The following is a 20,916-nucleotide window of genomic DNA, read 5'->3' on the forward strand; positions in this document are numbered from 1 at the left end:
GATCGCTAACGATCGTTAACCTTCTAAGTTAATTCTTACTAAGCAATATCGTTACTTTCGTGTACTATACTGCCACAGTGTTACAAATTGCTGCTTCCAGCGTAATAAAAGTTGTCATGCCACGTATAAGGGGTCTGTGCTTTTACTATAAAGGGCACGTGGTCTAGGATCCACCCTAATCGAGCTGGATTTATACGAACACCCTAAAGATCCTATTAAAATAAATTACCAGAAATTGGCTTATAAAGTTTCGTTTACCCAAAGGAAGATACCTTGTACAGGCAATCTTCGACAGTAATTATTGATCGTGCGTTATTGTTCTTTGGCAGTCGGACGACGGTTCTCGTTATTTTCAGTGTACGTGACTTCGTATAAAGTAAAAGTTACTTTTATTTAAACACGACGTAAGAAAAATATTCGCTGTCGCTCAGGCCAAAATAAGACTGAACCTAGTCCGAGAATAATTTTACAAAAATAATAAAATTTGTCAGATCTTTTAAAAATTATATGGAATTTAAACAAAACGTTCCCGAAGCGTTCGAAATCACAGACGCGTTGTCTTCGGCTTTGGCAAAGAATGATCAAGACGTGCTTTAATTTTCAAAATTACAAAAATAATTTTTATAATTTTTCTTTCGGCTTTTTTTCACCCAACTCCTCTTTTTTACGTTTGGAAAAATCCTATATTGTTTCTATGTGTATATTGTCTCGTATTGTGTGTGGTTAAATTAATCTTTTATTTGAATGATTTGCAAACTGTCAGAACCGCTATAGTCCAGCATTATGTAACGTCGATGATCTCTCTCTTTTTTTGTGTGTGGTCTTCGACGAATATACAACAACGATAAAACACCATAATTTCTAGCATTGTCCGTTGTAAACGGGAGGGGCCTTTTCCTTTCTTGCCTTAGGAGATTTGAACTCGCTTCACCGTAAGTGGTAGCCAACTACGCTACCTACTTCGTTAATTGTCAGTCTCGTTTACAAGGCATGTACGTTACTACTATTACTCGTAAGTGGACTGCAGACTTCTAATTTTATACTTTCATGAAAAGAACTAAGGAAATGGAAGCTATACGGTAACTTGTCTGTTTGCGAATATAACACGATCGTTATAATACGATTATGATACATCGTAACAGTTATAATCTGTAATCGTTGTAAATACGTGCGTTAATTTTGCTGCACGCTGTATCTTCCTATGTCGTCGGGCGTAAAATTGCTTCTCTTTGACAGAAATATGAAAGAATCCTTGTTGCTCGCGATTCGTCGTTTCGATCTATATACACCGATACTTTTCGTCAAACCGATTCACGTATTGCGTTATAAGGATGAAAATCCCCTATGAAAATTCCTCACCGAATACATGGCATAGATAAATGAAAATTCGATCAGCGGTTGAACGCATTAACCACGCTAAACCACGCGATGTCTATCCGCTTTAAGGCGTACGGAGTCTCTGTGGTTGCGCAGACAGTGAAGCGTGGCTGGCATTCGAGTCGTCTGCTAAAGGCAGATCAATATGCTGCTTTTGCCGTTTTCTTCCTGTCTACGTTCCTCCCATACGGACAGACAGGCTCTTTCTCTCTCTTTGGCCCAGCTATCGCACCAGCTGAACATTGGCATTGATTTTCAAAGTTCAGGAAACGTTGCCTGCCTGCGAAGCCTGCGGAGGGCCCCGCCGACTGTTCTCTGTGACCGGGCTACAACGTTGCATGCACTTTGGCTGTGTCGACCGGATCAATACGCTCGATACCGCGTCAATTTTGCGCAGAGGCCGTTCGCTCCGTACCGGAACTTATGATTCCATCGCTTCCGGCCGGCAGCAAGCGTACTGCGCGGGAAAAATATCGAACGCCTATACGGTGTACGTAATATCGTTAACCTTTTCGAATTGGAATACTTTTTCCATTAGAAAAACGCGAAAAAAGACGAGTATGGCAACGTCGTAGATTACGTAACTATGTCGAATTACGGGCAAAAGAAAGAAAAGAAAAAAGAATTCCGATATATCGTAAGGGAGGAACAATTCGATTTATCGAATTCTTCTAGAGAGGAGAAGCGAAACTTTAGAAACTCGCTTTAGAAAGGAAACTATAGCCGTAAGTGCTTGCTTACATGCGATAGACGAGAAACAATTGGAAAGAATGGTAGGAAAGAGGACGCACAATTGTTACACATCAACACATATATTTTGCTTTTGCATGTTGCATACATACGATAAACAGTATAGTGTTTACGCGTTCCTCGAGGTATGGTATACTAGAAAATTTCATTATCCACTACTACAATTGCTATTCGACGTATTATTTCGTTACTTCCGCTTTCCTGTGTACTTCTGCTGTGTAGCTATCATGAGAGAGAGAATAATCGATAGAAAAAAGAAAAAAAAACAAAAAAAAAAAAACAGAAAAAAAGGAAAGAAATCAAAAACGGAACGAACAAGGTACAGCTGTGAGAAAAACACACTCTGCTCGTAATGATTCGTACAATATATATATAATACATTATTTTTCTTTCTTTGATTCGTCTCTGGAACGAAGATTGCGCGTTCTTCATGCATCTTGGTTTCGCTCGGAATAAGAAAGGAAAAATGGGCAAAAACGACGTCTGACGAGAAAGTTGCTGGCTTTTCTTTTTGGTCGTCGACAATGAAATTGGACGAATGCAAAATGCGACAGGCAAAAGGGGCGGATTTCTATACTCTATATAATTATCCAAGATTAGCGTAAACAGTCATTATTAATATTATTGTTGCTGCAACGAAACGATCGTTTCCTTTGTGCATTTCCAATTTCGCTCGTGTGGCCGACTGACACGGTATAAAATAAAAATTAACAGAATAAAAAAAAAAAAAAAAGGAAGAAAAAGAAGAGGAGAAAAGTAAGGTTAAACCTTTGCTATATTCGCTTAAAGATCAACGCATACACACACACTGCCTGAGGGAACAATAAACGGATTCGTACGTCGATTATTTTCAACCGATATTCTTCGTTTGTTCCGCAAAACGTCGTCCAAAAATAGTAATCGGAAATTGAGCAAGCGTTTGAGAAAAACGATCGCGCGCGAACAATGCGAAAGACAGCAAAACGGACAGCAAAAAGAGCAAACGATCGCCGCTTGGACGACCGATTTCGACGACCAATGATACTTATCGTATCGATGCATCGAGAGGATAAAGGCTCTCTCGGGTTAACTCGTAACAAATCGATTCTTCTACAAATAGCGGGCTGAGAGTTATAGCGATGTAAGTGAAAATTGTCTAAATTCTAGTCTGCTTGTCTGCCTTAAATCTCTTAACAAAACCGCTCGTTTCATTTCTCTCGTTTAACGTTTTCAATCAAGAAATTACAAATTTTAACGCTCGGTTAACTTATAGGTTATATTATACAAATATCGAAACTGTTTAAAATGATCTTTTACGAACAAAATACGTACACGATATATCTTCGTAAGATTATCGCGATCGGTAGTCGTTCTTCGCATCACCGTAATTTTCAGTCCGCCAAATGTGACGTGGAAAAAAATATTACATCGCTCGGACAGAAAGAGAGTAAAAGACGGTTCGCAAAATCGCGGAATACGAGGAGAAACGAACGGAATACAACAACAACAACAGGAGGTCGTATCTGCGTGAACAACTGTGTCTTTTCTTTTATAGCGAGCCTTCTCTTTTTTTTTCTTTTTTACTTTTTTTTTTTGCCAGTTATCCTCTTTCGTTTTCTATGAACATTTTCTCATTTTTGCAAAAATCGGGGTACATCGTATAATAAACCCTTGGTTTTTTTTTTCTTTTTCGAACGAGCGCTTCGATCAACTTTGATATCGAAGGTAGGAACTACCTGCCTCGGACTAAAAAATATCATGTACAGCCTCTGTAAGTATTGCTACGATCAATTGTGCTCTTTTCAATGTCGACTCCTCCCTTCTCGTTCGCTTGCATTCTCCGCTCCTATAGTAGTCTTTCCATTTTTCTCTTAAACCTTTCGCTACGATAAGCCTTTCAACCATCGAATTATAATTTGCCGAAAGCGTATACAGAAATCCTCTACGGTACAGAATCGTTTCTACTTTCTCTTATACTTTTACGACTACTAAACTCCCATAGTTCTACTTCTAAACGTCGTATTTATTTTCATTTCTCAACGTGTAATTAGTTTGTCGAAAACACTTCGTACGAAACAAGTGAAATAACCATCGCAACAACTTACAGTATTTTATGGTGACAGACGTCGACAAGTACTTTAGAATTATTCCAAATTTGCCCAAAGCCAAGAATAATATAAAAAGAAGTTAGTTCGATACAAAGGACGATCCAATACGCTACGGAGAGTCGACGAAAGTTGCTCGGATCTGTATACCAAAAAATTGTCAATACATTAAAGTTCCAAAGGTATATCGTAGCGAAAGGATCGATCCATCTTTTGCTCTTTTCCGCGGTATCTCGTCGTCACTCATCCTTTCGCACTCTCTTGTCAATTTTGCACTCCGGTACAATAAATTCGCTTACGCTAACGCAGATAGCCTCTACACTTAGCTGCTTCGATCGCGATCACCGCGTCGAAGCAACATGTAATTCGAAAAAAAGAGCGCCGTTGACCAACAGAAACGATTGTGTTGCTCAAGTCCCGCGGGAAATCAGAGTCCCAACAACAGAGTACGAAGCGTGCATCGGTCTCTGGATAGAACTTGAGCCACGCGAACGCACGATTGTTTCCGATTTCGCGCGATTTCGCCGCTCCGTTCTTCGCTTATTGTGCCAAATCCGTTTTGTACAAATATATACAAAAAGGAGCCGTATGTGTTCGCGTCCGAGGGACCGTCTCGCTTCGAGCGGACAAAAGTCGCGAGAGGTTCCTCGAACAAGGGAACAACGTATGCTTGCATTATATATCTTTCAGTTTCTCGTTTCGTTTCTTTCCATTCCACTTTCTTCGCTTTCTTTGTTTCTCGTTACTTATTTATTTACTTTTTTCGTTTTTTTTTTTTTAATTCTTTTTTACGTTTTTAGAGACAATAGCGAGTGTATGGTTCCTATTTGACGGGCATCACCTTTTTCATTGGCAAAATGAAAAACCAAAAGGCCCTCTCACTTAAAGTCTAGCGATTAACTAAAGGCGAAAGTGGACGTTACACAATCGGATACCGATTCGTCTTTTTTTTTTGGTTTTTACGTTTTTCTTTTTTTTGTGTTTTTTTTTGTTTTGTTTTTCTTTTAATGAATGACTGGATAAGAACGACGTGTCCCTCCTCTCTCGTGTGTTTTCTTATTTCGGATACCACCAGACGAGTCTTACAAAGAGAATTGGCGATCTTGTTTTTTCGCAAAAACGAGAAAGAACGAAAAGGAAAAGAGAAAATGACGAGGAAAATCGAACGAAATGCGCTCGAACGTCCTACAATGGTTTGAACGTACGGTTCTTGTTTCCTTATAAATGATTCGAGAAGAAAGAAAAAGAGAAACAAAAAAGAAAAATAATTTAATAGAATAACACGCAAAACGAATGTAAGTTTTCCTTCTTTTGTACATTTAAAACTGGTTACTCCTTTAATCCATAAGTTTTATTAATAACGTGGTATGTACACATATACATAATGTACAGAAAACCCGTACGCTGGGTCTAAATATGTCCGCAATGTTTTTTTCTTTTCTTCTATCATACAATGAGTGTGTAGTAATAGAAAGAGTATACAAATAAAAGATTAGAAAAAGACGACCGATCGGGAACTTGTCCGATAAGTTTCAGAACACCGAAGTGCGATACTCCCGACTTGGGTTAATCCGCGATCACGCGATAGCGTGAATAAAAATAAAGTACAATACAACCGCCTGACTTTAATGGTACCGTGTTGTGTTACCATAATGCACTTTATGTATATATATGTAAGTGTTTAGATTGTGTGTGTGTGCGTGTGTGTGTGTGTGTGTGTGCGCGCGCGCGCGCGAGCACGCGTGCGCGTGCGGCGTGTAAAACGTCTCTGTATGTATAGTGTTTCAAAAAACGCGAGAACATTCGCGACACAAGAAATAATAAAGAAAGGCGATCGAGTCTAAGTACAAACCCAAACCGGACACAAAATCTCTCTCGCGTTTTCTTTTAACGTTTATTCGTACATATTCGACAAAAGCCACGTCTGTTTCTTTTTATTTCCTCGCGCATTAACCGTTCTATGATAATCCCATATATACACGTGCGCAGGACCGACGCCAACGTGTCAAAAATTGCCAAAGACTTCTTCTCAAGACCAGTCAAAAACAATCGATCGACGAACGAACGATCGATCGAAACAATCGGTTGTCTCGGTGAACAGAACACCCAGCGAAACGCGCCGCTGAAAAAAATCGTCCACTTTCCCCGACAACAACTTCATTATTAATTCCAATTTACACCGACAACGTCTTTGGCTCGAATCGAATAATGTTGGCAATATCGTCGCCAAACATGTATCATCACCGTTACCAAAAAGTATTTTTTGGTTGAACCTTCACGGTTCCACCATGATTAACCCTCGTCAAAGAGGGTGCAAAATTTGAGCCCCGTTTTTAAAACAGCGTGAGAATCTTTAGGTTTCTCTCTCTTTCTTTACTTTAAGCCCAGAGCCTGTGGTATCGTCGCCCAAGATAGTGGCTATCTCGCCTTGCATAAACGCCCATGGCACTTGGCTGTTCGCCAGTGGACATTTCTCTCCGCTTGGGCAATAAACCTGAAACAATTGAAATTAACGTGAAATTAGGTCGTTGCATTGAACGACGATCGTTCGTTCTAGATGCAGAATAGATGTTTCAGTCGGAAACCCACCTCCGAGCCAGCACCCTGTCTCTTTATGCTTTCTCGGCTGCAAGGGAAACAGAATTTGTGGTGTGGCACGCTGGGACACTGAACAAAATGCGTGTCCTCGAGGCGTTCTTGACACAGGGTGCATTTTAATATCGGTGCTGATACTTGTTCGGCTCCGGCGACTTGGGCAACTGCTCCTTCTGACGACGTTGTCACAGTCGTCGACGACACGTGCCTTGAACCATTGGATCTCCTACCCGAGGATCCTGTAATCAATTAGTACGCACGCAATTTAATTTAACGTATTTCTACCAATTTTATGCGCGATAGTAATTGGCATTTAACCCTCAACTTGTACAATTGGATCGTAGACGAACACATAGTTTAGATTAGATTTAACTTCAATTATCTAACTTTGAAGTACATCATTTTAATTTGTACATCGTACGAAATAAATATCATTGGTGATTCGCGATGCGTAAAATATAACGTATACTACCACCACAAATACTAGTTGAGGATTTAAACGAAAAAAAAGAAAAGAAAGAAAAAAAGGAAACAGACATAATTACCTGAACTGTTCGGGCTATGCTGCGATCCTCTGGAAGCACTGCGTTGCTGAGCGTTCGTGGCCGTGGTCGGTGGACTTCTACTGGTTGGACTCGGATTATTCGGTGGCTGTGGCACTGATTCTGGCGACGCTAAGTTGTCAGCGACAGACATGAGCGCAGCCATAGGTGACGGACCATTTGTCGAACCCTAAAACGCAACATTCCTTTCAATATACATATCGGATAGAGCAACATATAACCTCCAAATGGTATTGTTAGATCGTAGATGACCAACAAGATTTTAGGTTAAGTTACTTAATTTTAGCCTACGCTTCATTGCAACTTGTATACAGTATTTTATATGATAGTGTGAGAAATGAAGTACAAATTAAAGCAATTAAAATCGAAAATTCAAATAACCTAACCAAAAATGTTGTAATCATCTCGTGACCCAACGATGTCAGTTGAGAGTTAAACGTATAAATAGCAAAGAATAATGAATCCTTAGACGAACATTGTTATCCTCATAGATGTATTCGCACGCGGTCGTTAACATTTGGAGCTTGATTACCTGGTGGTGATTCGTCTGTGGATTATCGTTGGAGGCTTCTTGCGCCGGTGGCGGCGGTGGTGGAGGGCTCGTTCGCGGGCGAAGAGGAGACCCTCCACCGTTTGCCGCCACATTTGCCGGTGCCAATGGGATAGACGGACCGACGTACGCCCCTGAAATTCGATTAATCTTTAACATTTTTGCTATCACTATATAACACAATCTATTCTATGCGTATCGTTAAAATTAACGCGACCAAGCGATTGCTGAACGCGGAAAAAAGAAATTTCGTTCGAAATAATTCAGATTATTCGAGATAACCTATAAGCATCGTCGTATAAGAACGGAGACATTAATAACACTTTCTATTCTATGTTATTAAACTTAACCTAACTGAATGATTGTCAATTGTCGAAAATATATAATTTCGCGCGAAATAAATTATCTAACATAACCTAGAAGCATCGTCATATAAAAAGAGCAGACTTCGATGGATCATTGGAAGACAGAAATAGATATCCTTTCCCCTCTACATAGAGCAGCACGGACAACGTCGTGTGATTATGCTAATTGAAACGAGTATACTTTTGTCATTCGTTGGTCGCATCGAGGGCAGACAAGCCTCGTTCCTGGATCTTTATAAATAGACTGACAATAGTGACACACGGATATTCGACCGATTTCCAACCGTCTACAACCAAATCGAAACAGCTGCTGTCCGTTAAGTCCAATAGGTTAAGTCGAACGTTAGCGTGAAATTGATATTCCACGAGAGATCGTCTACCGAACGACACATACAAGACGTGCCATCTGTGTCGCCAGCTGTATACGAAGTGCTTTTCGTGACTTATTTGCTTTCATGAGCGCGCGATTGTTGCTGCTACACCGAGGAATATCGAGCGTTCTCGTACCTCGATATAATACCACTTACAGTTTACAGGACAGATCGCGAGGTTACGCATTTTGATATTGTTTACGAACCGTTTCTATACCATTCTTAGGTCACTTTCAACGATAAAACCATTAACACGCGATACGCGTGTTACCTGTACGGTTTATCTATAGTATAGATATGACTGTACGATTACATTGATACTGTATATCATATACTCGTTGGCCTTCGAATTTTCAATACATCGTTCGACGATAAAAGTAGAAAATGCTTGAAATTTTTATGAAATATATGTTATAGTAATTACTTTTACTTGTATTAATATTATTCCAAAATACAAACGCAAATACCGATATAACTGCAAAATTGTAATTCAACTAGAATAAGAAATATTTCAAAATGTCTATATAATAATTAACTTTCGAATTTTCAATACATCGATTAAAAAATAAGTATATTTTAATCATTATTACTTTAATTGTTATCTAAAAATCTATCCTTATTATTATCTTTGTAGAATTATTATATGAAGTAATTAGATTATAATTACATACGGATTGAGATTTAAATAACGAAAAAAAAAACGATTTCAAAATAAAGATGACATATCAATTAAGAGATAAACGCATGGAATAATTGAAGTTTTTATGAATTCAATCTACTATGTTTTCTTACGGTATTATTGCTATAATTAAAAATGTTTCAGCAAAATATTTCTTTATTTTAAAAATAATTTTGGGTATTAATTTTGGGTAGCGACCGAAACATTGAAATAATATTAAAATAATATCAATTAATAAAAAAGATTCTAGGTTAGGAATTACCGCGTGGTATCACAATGCTATTTTACATTGTCAATGTTCATAAATATGTTGCTCAAAATAACAAGCACGCATACCGATAGTTAATTTAATATTTCAGGAAAATACGATCCGTTCCCTTATTTAAAAGTACGTTCTTCTTTTACTTAATCGATTATACGTTAAGAAAGGTCAACAAACAAAAGACAAACATATTCTCCACTGGATATACTTTGTTTGATGGCGCTCCTATCTACTGCTGTTGACACTCGTAATATATATTAGCAAAGCGCAATAATATACACTAGGTTGTAGCATAAATACGTTCTGTTTTTAAACATACATCGTTTATGGTACTATAGAGTATATGTGTATAAAATTGATACAAATATTACCCGTACAAAATTGTTAATTCTCAAAAAATATAATTATTAGAAATTTTTTATACGGTTGATATTTATATGAATATGTATTTCGTATGAATAACTCCGCGAAAATAAAATACAGAAAAATGCAAGCGAAAGGAATTTCTTTATCCAACACTGATTATTCGTACTTAGAATCCATAGGCTTCCACGAATAAGGCAATTTCAAAACGGCGACAATCTCACAACTTTACTCTGCCGTTCCACGTACGATGTTATCAAGAACCGCGCTACGCAACGAAATTCTCCCGACAACGTGCTACTTCTCGGTTATCGCGTGTCTCGTTATTTTTCTTGGCAAGATGTTTACGCGTTTCCGAACCCACATACGAAGAAACGCATTCCCCCTGGTACGAGTAGATAAGCGAACGGATCGATATTAAGAAAGAAGCATCGTTTCGTCACGTTCTACGGAGGACCGTGACACGCGATATCTCAGTCGAGTATATCCACCGGCAATCCTGTATATTCCAGTGGAACGCAGCATCCGCACGTATCTACCCCCACCACAGAAGAGAAACAGGAATACGAGTCACCGAGATCTCGACAAGAGCGTGGTCTGCCATCGAGAAGATGTGTGACCGGTACTTTTCCGTGACGACTCTGATAGAAGCGAGGTCCGTTGGCGCGTCTCCGCTCTCTATCTATCTCTTGAATCGAAGAAACGTAGCAGCGATGATTCCTGCTGTACCGGAGGAAACGAAAGAGAACGATGGTCACGGAATAAGGAGAAGCAAGAGGGGCGACCGACCCGAGAAAAACGCATGCGCGGTTTTGTAACAGACATCGCATGATGCACGTAGGCGGCCGGCTTAGTCACACTCTGTGCTTTGTATATCGCAGCTAACCGGTCGACTATAGTGGCCTTGTTTCGAAAGTATGACCCTCCCAGCGCGTCGTTGACGCCGTCAATGCGCGCATTTACGGCTAACGTCTCTCTACAGAGTGTCCCGAAATGTTTATTTTAAAGCTGCGTCCTCACTGAAATAATAATTTGCTACTTTGTGTTAACGTTCCATGTTCCTTGAAAATGTTGCTATTTGTCGTTCAATGTTTCTTCTTGTTCCATCATATTGTTTCTGTTGCCAATAATAAAAATTACTGTTGCTTGTTACCGTTCAGATCGATTCAGACAAAAGATCAAGGAAAAATAAGAAACAAAAATTTTCTTTCGGTGTGTACTTGTTTTTAAGAAAAAATGTGTTTAAAATCGAAACAACCTAAATTCTGTTGATCACGTTACTTCAGCGTGGACCAAATGTTTTTACAAGTAGTAGTAAGTATTTATGAAGTAAGTATTGTTTAAAATGTGCAGCAATAACAGGAAACAAAAAGTTTCTCATTGTTGCTCCAGTGAGAACACAGCTTTAGGTTATGTTTTCTATTAACTTCAAATTAACCTTGATGAATCGGCCGTGAAACGAGAAAAACAATGCGGTTTAGCTTTGCAACTGGTCGAAATATTTAATTATTTGAATAACACATGACCTTACTACGTGCTATGTAAACTACGGAAATTACGTGGTAAGAGAGTACAAATAAAATCAAATATGTATTTATTTATTTTGTTATTTACGCAAAGTAACGATAAAAACCGTACTGTTAAATCGTAATACGCCAAATAGATAGCTATAACGTCTTTATCGATATGTATAAGCTTTCTAACAGAGATATATTCTCGTATCGTATCAGACTAAAGTTCTGTAAGGCGTTTTGCAACACCTTGTATATGGCATGGCGAGAAGAGACGTGCACACGAACGCGATACCCGTCCAGTGACGTAGGACGGAGTCGATGTATACATGTCTCTATCTGTACGCGATCGATCGAGCATAGTCGAGAACCGCGAACCGTGGCGATCATTGCGAAACACGGTTGAAGCTTGCTGCTCTCGTTACTCGGTTACTACCGTTGCTGACAGCCTGTCATTTCTCATCCATCTCTCTCTCCCGTATGAACGCATACGTGGCTACGCGTATATTCTAAAACGACTCATCGAACGACGAGAAAAATCGATAACTATTTTTCGGGACGTGATATCGTTCTAAAAACCGGCGAACGATAACGATACTAACCTATCAACTGTTTTATTTTATTAATCTTGGTAATCTTAAAATTGTCAATATAAATATACTCGTGAAATGTTGAAGATAGTAATTTACACGAATATAAGTAAATGAATGAATTCTTAAAACGGAATAATTCTTTCAAGTGAAGAGCTAATTCGTTTTTATCAATTGAGAGGTTAGGAAGTTCGAAACGAAATAAAAATATATATTAAATCAGAAGTCTAATTGCACAGGTAGGCTGTTGTTTATTTGATATAAGTCATTTCTTTGTCGGATATATCTATGAAATTTTACGCGTTCATTCTTCGTTAAAGAGAATAGCAGTGCTTAATGTACGTTAACTCTCTTTGAAGAGGCGCACAGAGTGACTGGAGAGAACGTAACGGGCATACATAGAGTGAAATAAGCAATAAATTTAAATAACTAGAGAGAGAAAATATCACACGAGCGGTCAGATAATTGCCAGTAGGATTATACCGACTCGACTGTTTTAATATGATAAGGGCACACGAGAATGATATTATAATGTTTGTCACGTCTTGCGATATTTAGTTACGAAAATAACTAAAATATAGCAACTTCCTATATGTACTTAAAAACGAATTTCAGTATTAGCTATATACAAAAATAAATTATTTGCAATAAATTTACAGTTACGTAAAAATAATTTGAAAAAGTACCGGAATTAACTTCGAAAGAGACATTTAAACTCTAAAAGTAAATTAATAACAACTTAATCTAACCTCTACTAAGGTCATAAAAAGTACTTTTTACGATATAAAAATGAAAACAAGTAGGAAGGCTGGTTTTCTATTTTACAAAAATTTTCTCAAAATCCATGTTTATTTCCAGACTCTAATCTTTGCCAGCGGCTAATCTATTTTTATCGAAACATGCGTACGTAAACGGGAACCCTATCTTCCCAACGGAAACGCTACTACTAAGGACAAAAAAAGGATTAGATAAGATCGGGAAACAGAAGTAAGTCGTCGGAATATCCGTCGTTATCGCTCGGAATTTTATATAGTTTCACGCATAGGTCCGAATCCATTTAGGCGGCAATTCAAATATTTACAAATATCGACAAACAGTAAACCAGATTTTTATCTTTCGCTACTAATCCAAATCCTCTGCAAGGTTATTTACGGACAGCAATTTACGTGTTTCCTCGACTCCTAGTATATCTAGTCCAGATCGTTCGATTCAAGTATTTCTTATGGTTATTTTATGTAAGACGGTTCTTAGAAAGCGTTAGATTTGTTCGAACGGTTTCTTCAGTTTTCCAATCCGTTTTAGGGCGCCATAACGACCGTTAATCGCTAATTTAATTTTAACTCAACTGGTAACAAGCGTTTCAAGATCGGTAATGGAGGAAATTGTTGAAGTTTGATAACGGCACTGATACTGATCCATTACGCTACCGATTCTTTGCTATTATCTATTACTCATCGGATAAAATCAGATATATATATCTTACGATCATCCTTTTGAATATAATAAGTATATTTGTGTTAAATTACAATTTACCGTGGACGTTTCAACGAATAGCGATCAAAGTGGCATTTTTCTAGTAAGAAATTAATAAGCAAGAATAATGTTGGATCCGAGTTGTTCATCTCTATTTCTTAGCTGAAGCAACGATAAATCACTATCGTTTCAGGAAACGACGAGAACGATACTAAACTTTTGTTCGGCGTAAGAGAAATGGTGAAAATTTTCCAGGAAATATTTATAGCGAAGAGCGAGGCGACAAGACAGATGGCCTCCCTCGGTAACTGCAGCGAACCACCACTCGATAACCGTAAACACACACGCGCGTTAAGGTCGAATTAGAAAGTGGCCAGTGTCGAAATAACGGTCGATGACCAAGGTCACCCCGGCTGTACGTAGGTATACATACGTACTACGTACGGGCGCAGCAAACGCGAACCTCGGGCTCGAGCATCGTCAACCCGCCTCGTCAATGAGCCACGTACGACGGAAAGGAGCGCAAGAAAAAAGGGGGCCACGCTACAGTTACCTTCGCGGTGCAGTCGCGAAAAAAGGTAAAATATATCGCGTACAAGTTGAACCGGTTTTTGAAAGTATTGTAGCGACGCGGCACTTCAACAGGAAAAAGAAACGATTTTTGCACAAAAATTGTACCTTCTATGTGTATAATATTCGGTACAGTTCGAAAATGTATCTCGGACAAAAGAATAATATAAAGTGAAATTCTGGTAAAAACGGAATACGCTAATATTATAATATCCCACATTGTTGGTGTTTTCTTTATACTTTTAGTACAAGTCAGTTTCACTTCTTTACCATTCGAAAACCTAATCCTGATCTTACATTGCACTAAACATTATAAATAGTTGTCTGCGAGACTAATAAATCTTATGTACATTGTTCTACCCGCCCACCACGGATATACATGTTTATTCCATAAAATAGAAGGTTACGTTGACGGTCTGTGGTCAACATTTTTTTAAAGAGATTGGTCATATCTGACTGGTTACGATCCAGGAGCGAAATTACATTTGTAAAATGTTTGCGACGGTCGATGAGATTTGTATTGAGCAACAACGGACTCATTCATTGTATCTAAATATACTGAGTGACGTCATCCGATTGGACGTCACGGCACGGTACGGCACGGCAACTCGGTGTATCTTTTGGTCGTCCCATCACGTGCTCAACGTACGTCTCCTTTATACGCGTTTGGACGACTGCCGTTCGTCCAGAATGAAGGAACTGGCCGAAGGAAAGACGAAGAGAGAAAAACGCGCGCTGACTCGGAGGCCGCAAGGCAACGCGCGTCCGATTTATAGTGGGAGGAAGAGAGAGAAGGGAGATGTATCATCCTTTTACTGCGGCGCGGATGATTCCCCGAAGCCCAAAGGCTGTGTCTTTTAACTCATACACGCGGTTCCTTTCCCGTGCCAGATGGCCACGCGCACGACCAAACGTTTACCTATTTTTACTACCAGCCGATAAGAGCAACCAAGAAAAACCATCTGCTTCAAAATGGAAGAAAATCCAATACCTTAATTTCAACATAACCGGCAATTGGTGTTATTGGACGATAGGAAACGGAGATTAGTTTTAAGTTTGGTTATTATATTTAGTTTTGCAGTATTTAATTTTGATTTTTATATCTTCAATTTTACACGATAAACGTTATTAATGGTCTTTATGACGTAAAATATGCAATAGAAATTAGAGCGAAGTATTCTGAGATGAAGCAACTGATCCTAAAGTCTTGTGGGTCAATTACAACAGAACGATACCAATTGAGGCGTAATATCGGGATGCCCGGTTAAAATAACGTTACATGCATCTTCGATGGTTATAAATATCAACAACATTACTGGGTAGAATATTTCATCTGTCTTCCAAAATATCTAATTCCTCGTAAAACAATATATCTATGCCTAATAAGAGTAACTATATAACTTCTATAAAAATAAACATTGCAGCCATAAATAATTCTTGGTCGAAATCGAGGATGGCGAAGAGACTAGCAAATTTGAAAGCGGAAACGCGTCCATAACACGAGCAGCCAGATCGTTTCTTCCGCGTGTAACTCACCATTGGTCTTAAATGTAGTGGCAGTATCGAAACTGGGCGCTCTCACAGGATGCTTCTCCTTGCTTCTATCCTGCACGTAACTGACGGCAAGGCTTACAGCTGGCAGAGAATCGCCTCTGGTCAATGGCGGCCTGACCGAATGTTGCTCCTCCAACGTGAGCCTCTTCTCTGCGTGCTCGTCCTCGTCGATAGTGGAAATACTTCGCTTGAGCTGTGCGATGCCTCTGTTGTGGCTGAGGTTCACGTGATGCGCCACCGCGGCTAGGTGGGCGTTCGGGATTCTCACGTTATTACTCCTCATGCCATTCGCTATCTCATGAGTTTCCTCGTGTTGCCGAGAAATTTGCTGTCTCGACGACCCCGAGTTAAATTCTGTGATAGAATTTCGATGATGAAGCTGCGAGTAACCGGCGATATTGTGATGCCTCGAATGATTCTGTCCGGTATTCTGTATCGGTAGAACATCCAAATTAGCACCGCCGTTGTGTTCGGTGTGTCCAGTTGCTCTATATGTTTTCGATGTGGAGGATCTGGCTTCGTGGAATCCGTGTGCCTTTTTCATTTGCTTGGCCGATTCCAATACTGCATCTATCCTGTCGGCACCCTCGTAATTCACGCAACCGCGGCATACGGGTTCCGAAAATTCGGTGATCATCGCCCAGGGCATCCTGGGCAGATCGCACAAGTAGCACTGCGTTCTCTTTCCCATCATTTTGCTCGAATTCTTCGTCCGCGAGTACTCCGCCGAGTCGTCACAACGTACCAAAACGTATCACTCACATCCACTTTATCACGTCTACTATCCTGTTTCTTTTTCTTTCTTTTTTATGTATCTCTCACGCACTATCGAGACGCACAAAGTATTGGTTTTATAGCATATTTGGCATGAGAGATTGCGCTAGTCACCGCATATAAACACTAGGTCAAAAATCAACTTCACTCGCAGAGAAATCACTGAATTATACTCCCACCGCGTCTTTCACGTTTCCTTTCCACTTCGGTTTCGTAAAACTACATGGATCGAGTCGCGACGAGAAAACGATGCCCGATATTGTTTGTCGGTTATTACGCCGGGAATTCAGCGAGCGCGTATTAACAACGCCCGAAGTGAGCGACGCGCCGTAAAGGCGGAGCTGAGAAAAAGAAGAACACGTTACTCGGACGCCAGATATTTTTACCACCGACTTACTCTCGTGGTAAATCGAAAGCCGACTAACAACTAACCGCCATTAGCACCGATGCGCGAACGTACGATATGTATACAATAGAAACCGTATTCTAGGTTGAACACGAGACACGAAATAATGGTATGCGCGCGACACGACGACGTGCTCTCGCTCGCCTGGTTGCCGTACGAGGAGACGAACGCTCGAGAATGCGGCGGTAAAGCGGAGCTACGGGTGTCGCTCTCTTCCCCCCTCGCCGGTCCCTGCCTTTTCCTCGGCCCCGCTTCGCCTCTCCGCACACCTCTGTCCGACAACGCGACGACGACGACACAACGGCGGCTACGACGCGCTCCGCCAATCGGGCGTTGTGGCGTCATGGTGCATGACGTCATAATCGCGAAGCTGCGCATGCGTACCGGCTGCCTGCCCTAGGGGACACGTAGTCAGCGACCGGGACTCGAATGCGAACATAGAGTAAGTGAGACAGAGAGGGAAGAGAGAACCGAGGAAAAAAAGATGACGATAACACGCGCGCGCACTCGCGCTCCGTACCCACTCTTCGCAACGAGAGGTCCACTTTACACTCGAGAAAATGCTGTTAACGAACTACTCTTCGATTTTACTGAATATGGATGGGATCTTATAATTTATTGGCGGATTAAACCGACGATTATTCAGCCGGCTGGATACCTCCTGCAGGTTACTTTTGTTACTGTTTTTAATTCGAGTTCGCGACGCGATCTTTTGCTGTATTATACATATATATATATATATATATACACATATATACATATATACGCACGTATGTACATGTACGTGCACGTAGAAAAATTGAAAAGGGCTCCACCCATTCTAATCTGCATGTGGTATCTGGATTTTTAGTTCGCCTGGTAAAATGGTGCCTACTAAGAAATACAACCGTATATCGTCCTTGTTGGTTTAATTAACAGAATATGAACTGGAATCTAAAATCCGATTACGCTCTAATTGTGCTCGATGTTTGTTAATGTACTTAACTGAGACAGTATAACGCACAAACACGTATAGCAATGCTAGTTACTACCTCACAACTGACTCTAGTGTGTATACAGTTCTAAGCAGTCGGCTATATATTTATAACATAATTAGCATTACGTTATACCTACCGTTACGTAATAATTAGAATTTAAAAACACGCCTTTTTCATTCTCGACAAGTTGTCGCTGCAGATTCCAATTACGTTAATCTTCTCAGTTTGCTTTCCTTTTGCATTATGCAAACGATCGAACTGTGTTACATTTTCCATATTAATTTATGCATTATATATTTTGATTTATACTAAACAGTATATTTATAGGATATTTCGCAAACTAATTTTCAAACCTATTCAACCGATAACTTTTCACTTTTATTTTACAATCGCCTTGCTAATCTTTTACATAACAAACTGACGATTTAAAAGATTCCGTTCGAAAGCAATTGTACGAGATATCGTAGACACGATTCTCTCGTTTTTTTTTCGTGGCAATCTTAACGCCGCCATTCACCAATTTTATCTTCTTTATCGTAATCGTTGTTGATCAACGATTTTGATTCGTTGACGAAGCGTATGAATTGCAATGTTCAGATGCAATTAAACGAAATTGCTTAAGCCAAACGATATAAACAATGGCTATTCATACCATAATACGAATCCAATGATCGCATAATGGCGTGCCATTTTATCGGGCTTTTCGCGATAAGGGAATACGAGATAACGGTCACAGGAGGCTTGGCATCTAGAGTAGATAGTTTGGTTATTGACTGCGTTGCTGTCGTTACAGCGCGACGAACTGCGCGTGATGAAACCTCAGATTATCCTCTACAGATCACCGCTGATAAATCCATGTCGTTGAACTCTTTCTCACCACTTTTAATTTTATTGATCGTACCGATAGTAGAGATATTATGCCGTATTTTGTAATACCTTGGCAACTTAAATAGAAAAATTAATCCCCTTGAAAAACGATAAAAGAAAAGAAAAAAGAAAGCCACGATAAGATAGTATCACCTTATCGAAATATTAAATTATGTGGTTACCGTATCACTCGCGCGATAGTATGTATCTTTTCGTCATCTGTAACATCGTACGCGATGGTGAAATCGATTTTATATCTTGCGCTGTTAAAACGCGATAAAAAATCACGTAATCTGTGGAAGTAACGTTTCACGTGTGCGCATAAGTCAAAAATAACCAGACACTGGTGAAAATTCTCCAAATTTCTAACTAACGAACACCGGGCTGTTTATACATAGGCGTTTTCATTAGCTTGCTTCGACTATTCTAAAAAGTGTTCCTAACGTTTTTAACACGATACAAGGAATACAAGCGGCATGATTATGCATGCGCGCAGATGCATATTTATTCCGTTGCGACGAGTTTAAAAAAAGAAACGCAATTGTAAATTATTTATAATATTCGCCGCACAGTTTTACACAATGTACAAATATCGAGTATCTACAAAGAAATGACATCACTCTGACATCATAGTACGACATGACTTCGTAACGCAAAGCTTAGATGCAGCGATGCAGTCAGAGAAAAAATTTTACCGGCAACGTTATACAATTCGTGCGAGCTGAAACGGAGAAAAAATGAATGACCGCATAGTTTCGTTCGAAGGTATATTAGTTTCTACTATTGCAACTCGATCGGCACGGTCGAACCAATATTATCAGCGAAATTTAACGAGTCGCGAGTTACGAGCTATCAGCACTAATAAATTCTCCTACGTAACAACAATTTTGATAATAAAACAAATGAAATTGTACGTATCGATATGGTAGATTATGAGTCAACCGATTATCCTATTTGATATTAATTTGTACGTTTTGCTAAAATTCACATACTGTTACTATAAAATCGACTAAAGTATCCGGATGCTTTGCATAAGCATCCGTGCAAGTGTGTCAAACAACCGGCCGCAAATTTAGCCAATTGGTAATTTTAATACGACCAGTTTGTCGATAACACGGCCATGTGCAAGGCTGCAATAGTTCACCGTTAATCTCTCGAAACACATGAAACGCGTCGAATATCTATTTACAGACAAGGGACAAATAACTTTGTCAGTCTACTCGATGATACGATTTTATCCATTAACCCTTGCACGTTCTGTGTCAGCGCAAGATTTACATAATTACTTTCCCGAGTATGCTCGTGCGACAATTTTGCATGGCACGTTGCATATTGATGGTACGCACACTTACAAAAATATCGTGTGTATAATAGCGACAAGTATCAGCCGCACTAGGCTACCATATTTCATAGGGGCGACTGATAGGGCGACTTTATCTAGCGCGACGCGCTGCAAAATTATTTCCGCTTCGCCGAGACACGCGGTAGACGTGTCTGGCTCGATGACGCCTTCTTTAATATGCTTTAATTTCTAATTTGTCTGCACAGCGTCACGAGTGCAGTGAAATGCAATTATGCGGATGTACGATCGGATAGATGCGTCTCTTGTTACCATCGAACGTTATGTAATACTGCGAGATTACTGAAAAACATGTACGATGACTCACGATAATATTTGAACACTTATGCAAACTTCCAGTGAATATATTATGCGTGTAATACGAAATATTTTACAATTTCATTTCATTCAGCTATTTAATGGGATACGACAATCATCGTTATTTTAGTAGAAATTGAAATGATATATAACAAGGAAATGTATATAAATTTTACGAGGCATTTATCGTAAACATACACTCCGCAAAGATCATCGAAATATTTGAATAGTCAATTATCGATCATGTTGGTATGTAATGATATTTAGTGGAACTATATTTAGCGCTATTTATATGTTGACACTGTTTATCCTATGTATTAGATTTTTATTAAGAATATGTTTGCAAGGAATGTGTCGTAATCTCTAAATTCTGATTGATTTCATATTTTGATATAATGTAATAACGATAGCCTCGTTACAGTGTCAGCGATGTTTCAAAAAGTTTCGCAAAACGCACATAAAACATCCATGAATATTTTCTATAGCACGCGTTCGAATATCTTTGCGAGTCAAATAGGTAAAGTTAGTTTATGAGATAAAATTTCTATTCATATATACGAACTTGTAACATATGTATA

General features: G+C 39.3%; 1 protein-coding gene across 2 annotated transcripts; it reads right to left on the minus strand.

Annotated features, from left to right (window-relative positions):
• Positions 1–2,170: 2,170 nt before the first annotated feature.
• Positions 2,171–17,094, minus strand: Pits (Protein interacting with Ttk69 and Sin3A). Of its 2 annotated transcripts, none has more exons than XM_033337695.2 (5): positions 15,640–17,094; positions 7,845–8,053; positions 7,352–7,538; positions 6,801–7,045; positions 2,171–6,705 (listed from the first exon to the last, which is right to left on the minus strand). In XM_033337695.2, exons 1-5 carry the CDS (start codon positions 16,349–16,351, stop codon positions 6,565–6,567), a joined length of 1,494 nt encoding a protein of 497 aa, XP_033193586.1. In that variant the 5' UTR covers positions 16,352–17,094; the 3' UTR covers positions 2,171–6,564. The 2 variants fall into 2 exon arrangements, with proteins under 2 accessions (XP_033193586.1, XP_033193587.1); XM_033337696.2 differs by having other exon boundaries at positions 7,902–8,053; positions 15,640–17,086.
• Between the last annotated feature and the right edge of the window lie 3,822 nt (positions 17,095–20,916).

This window comes from Bombus vancouverensis, chromosome 5 (genome assembly GCF_051014615.1).
Source record: "Bombus vancouverensis nearcticus chromosome 5, iyBomVanc1_principal, whole genome shotgun sequence".
Classification (NCBI taxonomy): domain Eukaryota; kingdom Metazoa; phylum Arthropoda; class Insecta; order Hymenoptera; family Apidae; genus Bombus; species Bombus vancouverensis.